Here is a 5,496-nt window from a genome sequence, read left to right as displayed (position 1 = left end):
GGGGTTTCACCATGTTGGCCAGGCTGGTCTTGAACTCCTGACCTCAAGTTATCCACCTGCCTTGGCCTCCCAAATCCCCTTGGGATTATAGGTGTGAACCACCTCACCTGGTCCTCATGTGAACTATTTTAACGGTGTCAACGTGCAGGAAAAAAGGAACACTCATTCCTTCACACACACAGGGGTGGAGGAACAGTTCTGGAAGTCCATCTTGTGTGACAGACCCGCTGTCTCTCAGCTCTGCGTTGAGTGCTCCGTGGGTGCGGCAGGACAGCTGGGCCAGCACAGCACGTTCCCGCAAGCTCCCCAGCCCGCACTCCGCTGCCTGGGTGTGAGGCTCGACCACCACCAGAACTTGATTTATCAGTGTTATTTCCACCCTTACTAAAGTAGGAAACCAGACTCCGTCAGCCCTATTAAGTCTGATTCAGAAAACAGAGGGCCTTTAAAACCCTTTGTCCCTTGAAGTCAGAAAGGGCGAGAGTGCTGGCGACCTGAGGGTTGCTCCGGCTGGCTTGGAATCGGACTGACTTGCATTTCCTTCACGAATCAGAATTTTGAAGGCAAGGATAAAATAAATCTCAAATAATCACCTTGCATTTCTGATGAGTTCAATGAGTGTGTTTTATGCCCTGGTTGTCTGAGCTTGCTTTTCCACATGCAGTGAGTGCTGGACAAAGACTTCCCAAGGAGGTCTAGATTTGTCGTGCTTTGTTTTTGCATCCTGTCTGATAATCAGACCTTTGCACACATCTGTTTGGGATTGAGTCTTCCTAGGAAGTCAGAGATTTGGCCAAGGCTGGGCAAAATTAAGGAATAATAGTAGTAATAGTAATAGAAACAGTAACAGCCTCCGTTTGATGGAGGGTGGCTGCCAGGTGCCTGCCGTGCAGTGCTGGGCTCCGAGATGTTAGGCTGGTCCTCAGAGCCTTGGGTCTTGTCTTGTCCTTTGCAAGCCTTGCTTGACTTTCTATTTCAATTTTTTTTTTTTTTTTTTTTTTTAAGAATGAAGACACAGGGTCTCACTCTGTTGCCCAGACTGGAACGCAGTCGTATGATCATAGCTCCCTGCAGCCTCGAACTCCTGGGCTCCAGGGACCCTCCATCTCAGCCTCCTGAGTTGCTAGGACTACAGGTGCCTGCCAACATGTCTGGCTAATCTTTTACATTTTTGTATGGATGCGGGGTGGGTCTCACTTTGTTGCCCAGGCTGATCTCAATCTCCTAGTTTTAAGCAGTCCTCCCACCCCAGCCTCCCAAAGTGATGGGATTACAGGCATGAGCCACCATGCCCAGCCAATAAAAAAGAAGCTTGCTTTACTTTCAATGAGGATACTTCTCCTGGAGACAGCACAGATGTCCTGGATCATCCATCACTTTTTAAGAATTACAAAATATGTAATCCCAGCACTTTGGGAGGCTGAGGCAGGTGGATCACGAGGTCAAGAGATCGAGACCATCCTGACCAACATGGTGAAACCCCGTCTCTACGAAAAATACAAAAAATAGCTGGGTGTGGTGGCAGGTGCCTGTAATTCCAGCTACTCGGGAGGCTGAGGCAGGAGAATCACTTGAACCCAGGAGGTGGAGGTTGCAGTGAGCTGAGATTGCTCCACTGCACTCCAGCCTGGAGACAGAGCAAAACTCCGTTTCAAAAAAGAAAAAAAAAAAGAATTACAAAATAGATATTAACGTGGATGCTTGCAACAGTATTCACAGCAGAGTGGGGAATGAAAAGAAGAACGGATTCAGAGATCCTCCTACGCACACTTCTGCGGGTACAGACCCAGGCTGCTCAATAAACAGGCACCCGCTCTGTCTAGATGAGAACCAACCCAATGACAGGCACAGTCCTACGTCCTTCCAGGGACACAAAACCCGTCATATCTCATAAAATCCCAGGATTGGAGAGCTAGAAGTGCCCTTACTCTTATCAATGTGAGGTTGCTGGCAAACCGAGCGGACCTCCTGCCCTCTAACCAAGGTGAAAATATGGGGGAAAAGGAAAAGCTGATGACAGAGACAGGCACTGTGACTGGGTCTCGGCACCAGCCGGCCCCTGTTGGTGTGGCCCCGAGGCCCTGAGGTGTCACCAGTGCAGTGTCTCCTGTCTCCGCACTTATCCACAGATTTCACTCGAGCCTGCGACAGCTGGCCGACAGCCTGCCCTGTGCCTTTCCATCAGCATGAAAGATCAGTGGTAAGAACAGAATCCTTGTCAGGGGCCCACCCTGAGGCCCAGAGCTTGAGGCTGTCATTCTGTGGGCTCACAGGCCTGCCTGAACAATTAGAGAGAAAGGAAACGGTGGCATCATGGACCACAGCAGCTCAGAGTGGGTGGTGCCCTTGCTGATGGTCAGGAGGAGGCCGGACAGGTCCAGTGAGCCTGGACCCTTCTAGCCCTTATGACTGACGTGACTGACAGAGGGGTGTCACCTAGCTGCCAGGGGACCGCATAAGTGATGCTTAACCTTTCTACTTGCTTTTTAACTAGTGGAGGGACCAGGTAACAAAATAGGACAGGTGGTGTCCTAAGAAACGACCCCAGACCTGGCCATGGGGCCACAGCATAGCTGGAGTGGAGCTTCAAGGTGGTGCAGTTGGCATTAGAGGCCTGCAAGCCACACCTGGTCCTTCCCGCCGCCTGCACCCGCCCCCCCACGACAGGCACACAGTGCCACCAGCCTGGGAGGACAAGGGCCCAGGAAGCCTGAGGAGCCCTGCTCACCGCACAGCCCAGGCCAGCGCCATCTCCCCGCAGGCACTGCCCGGGCCGCGTCCTCTGCGCTTGCTACAGTGGACGAGGAGCCCTCGAGTGTTACAGATGAGGAGGTCGGAGCATCGCTTTTCACCAAGCTCGCGGACCCAGGCCCTCCGGGACTACTTCAGTGGCCTAAAGACGAGCAGAGTGATCTCTGCAGGAGACAGAGGGAGAGCGGCACAGGAAGTCTCAGTTTTAACGAAGAATGCCGGGACTGGAAGCTGGTCCAGAGGTGCTGTGGTGCCGTGGAGGACGCTGTCGTTCCCAGGCTGCCGGCTGAGGCTACCAGGTGAAGCATCGCCATGTCTGTACTCAAACAATCGCATCAGAACATGCGTGGGTATAAATGGGTCCCTCCGTAACTGTATATACATGTGTACTGAAAAACCACAGGAAAAGCAAACATGGCCAAATGTTAACCGGCAAACATAATACTAATGTAAGTGGAAGAATTTGCCCTTTTTTTTTGGAAACACTTCTGACAACATGAAATGAATAAACCATTCTCAATCATTTTCTTCTTTTTTTGAGACAGAGTTTTGCTCGTTGCCCAGGCTGAAGTGCAGTGGGGCAACCTTGGCTCACTGCAACCTCTGCCTCCCAGGTTCAAATGATTCTCCTGTCTCAGCCTCCCAAGTAGCTGGGATCACAGGTGTGAGCCACCATGCCCAGCCCATTCTCAATGATTTTCTATAGAAAATACATTAAAAGCTAGTCTTGATCGTTTATCCTTCCACCAGAATTGAAGCTGCCCGGGTGTGGGCTTGAGACCTGGCTCTGCTTGGTGAAGCCTAGGCTCATCAGGCCTCACCTTACATCAGTGTGAGCCCCAGGTGGGAGCAGCCCTGGTGGCCCTGGGTGCGCGAGGGATTGATGGCTCCTTCCCCAGAGCAGGAGGGAGGGAAACACCGCGGTAGCCACGGTCAGTCATGCTTGGAAAGGTCAACCTTTGCTGGGGAGAATGGGGAGGGGGCCACAGAAGGCCTGGGGCCAGGCATCCTCATCTGAACATGTCAAGGTCAGCACTGGTTAACTCTGGCGCCCGAGCTCGCCTGGCCTGTGGGACACACAGGCCATTGTTTCCCCAAACACACGGCCCCCGAGCTCTGAACTCCCCCTGCATCCTAGGACATGTTAAACTGGCCCTGTTCTCTTTCATCATCTTACCACGCAAACATCATTTTTCATCATTGTCCAGCTCTATTCAAGATAAGTGTCACCTTCTGGTGAACTCGGCCTCTGTGCAGCCACGCCCCCCACCAGCTTCATCAGTGCAGCCTGTGATACAACAGTTAAGGCTGAGAACGAGAAAAGCTCGCCATGCCCTGGCCAGGGGTACTGTCACGAGAAAATCTAAGTTTTACAGCGCTTTGATACACTCTCTACACGCAAGCATCCACATGGACATCCGGAGTCCTCCAGGCTCAGGGAGGTAGAGCACGGCCCACACTCTTCAGTTCATGTTCAGTCTCCGCGATGGCAGCTCCCTGCTGTAGAACTGCCTTCCCTGGGAGGTGACTGAGTTGACTCTAGATGCTTCCACGGCCGGTCTGTGGCTGCTTTCACAGGGCCTCTCTCCACCCGCTGCACTCACCCGCTGCACTGTTCTGGGCCCCCTTCCTCTCACACCTCGTTCTCCTCAAGGGACTCCACATTCTGTTGGATCCCTAGGCTGCCACCCAGAGCTGGTGTCTATGTCCCCCAGCTCTGACTTCCACAGGTGCCACTAGCCCCAGAAAACGCAACGCGCCTCAGGTTGAAATCCTCTTCCTCTGAAATCTATGATCCTCAGCCCCCTTCTCACAGACATTCCAAGCCTCCACTGCCACCTCCACCCCCTCGTTTAAAGGCACCACATTCTGGCTGGGCACGGTGGCTCACACCTGTAATCCTAGCACTTTGGGAGGCCGAGGCGGGTGGATCACTTGAGACCAGGAGTTCGACACCAGCCTGACCAACAGGGTGAAACTCCGTCTCTACTAAAAATACAAAAATTAGCCCGGCGTGATGGTGCGTGCCTGTAATCCCAGTTACTTGGGAAGCTGAGGCAGGAGAATCGCTTGAACCTGGGAGGCAGAGGTGGCAGTGAGCAGAGATTGCACCACTCCATTCCAGCCTGGGCCACAGAGCAAGACTCCGTCCCAATAAAAATAAATAAATAAATAATATAATATAATACAAAAAACAATAATACAAAATAATAATAAAATAGAATTTCCACTCTTATTTGTGGAAAAGCAAGCTCATACAACCAGGTGTAAAACACATTCATTTAACTCATCAGAAATGCAAGGTGATTATTTGAGATTTATTTTATCTTTGCCCTCAAACTTCTGATTAGTGAAGGAAATGCAAGTCAATCCAGTCCCAATAAAATAATGAAATAAAATAATAATACAATAAACATTCCGATGAGCGTTCATTAGAAGCGTCTCTTGAAATCTCTATTCTCAGGCTGCCACCTTGGCCTGAGCGCTTCCCTCCTGGCCTGGGAGGTCCAAGAGCCACCGAACTGACCTCTTGTCACCAACATTCCCAAGTGCCGGACCAGCCACCATCTCTGTCCAGCAATGTTTTGACAACACAGTTTTGATTATGTAAACTCTTTGATGGTTTCCTTCTGTTGAGAAGGACTTCACTCCTCACTCCTTGATGGTCAGGTCTCAAGTTCATCTCCGGCCTCCGAGGTGCTTTATTGTGAGGCCACTGGAGGCGCCATCCCACGCCTACCGCAC

The 5,496-nt window shown here is 51.5% G+C and overlaps 1 protein-coding gene across 1 annotated transcript in view; it reads left to right on the top strand.

Annotated features, from left to right (window-relative positions):
- The window catches only part of MNX1 (motor neuron and pancreas homeobox 1), a 23,304-nt gene extending 20,250 nt beyond the window's left edge, over positions 1-3,054 (top strand). Inside the window, exon 11 of the mRNA XM_011973093.1 lies at positions 2,668-3,054. Coding sequence (XP_011828483.1) covers positions 2,668-3,054 — 387 coding nt within the window. The remainder of the gene's footprint in view (positions 1-2,667) is intronic.
- The last annotated feature ends 2,442 nt before the right edge of the window (positions 3,055-5,496 follow it).

The sequence above is a fragment of the Mandrillus leucophaeus genome, unplaced genomic scaffold, assembly GCF_000951045.1.
Source record: "Mandrillus leucophaeus isolate KB7577 unplaced genomic scaffold, Mleu.le_1.0 Scaffold134, whole genome shotgun sequence".
NCBI classification, from domain to species: Eukaryota; Metazoa; Chordata; class Mammalia; order Primates; family Cercopithecidae; genus Mandrillus; species Mandrillus leucophaeus.
Note: the sequence above shows the minus strand (reverse complement) of the source record. Positions and strands in the feature narration are given on the sequence as shown.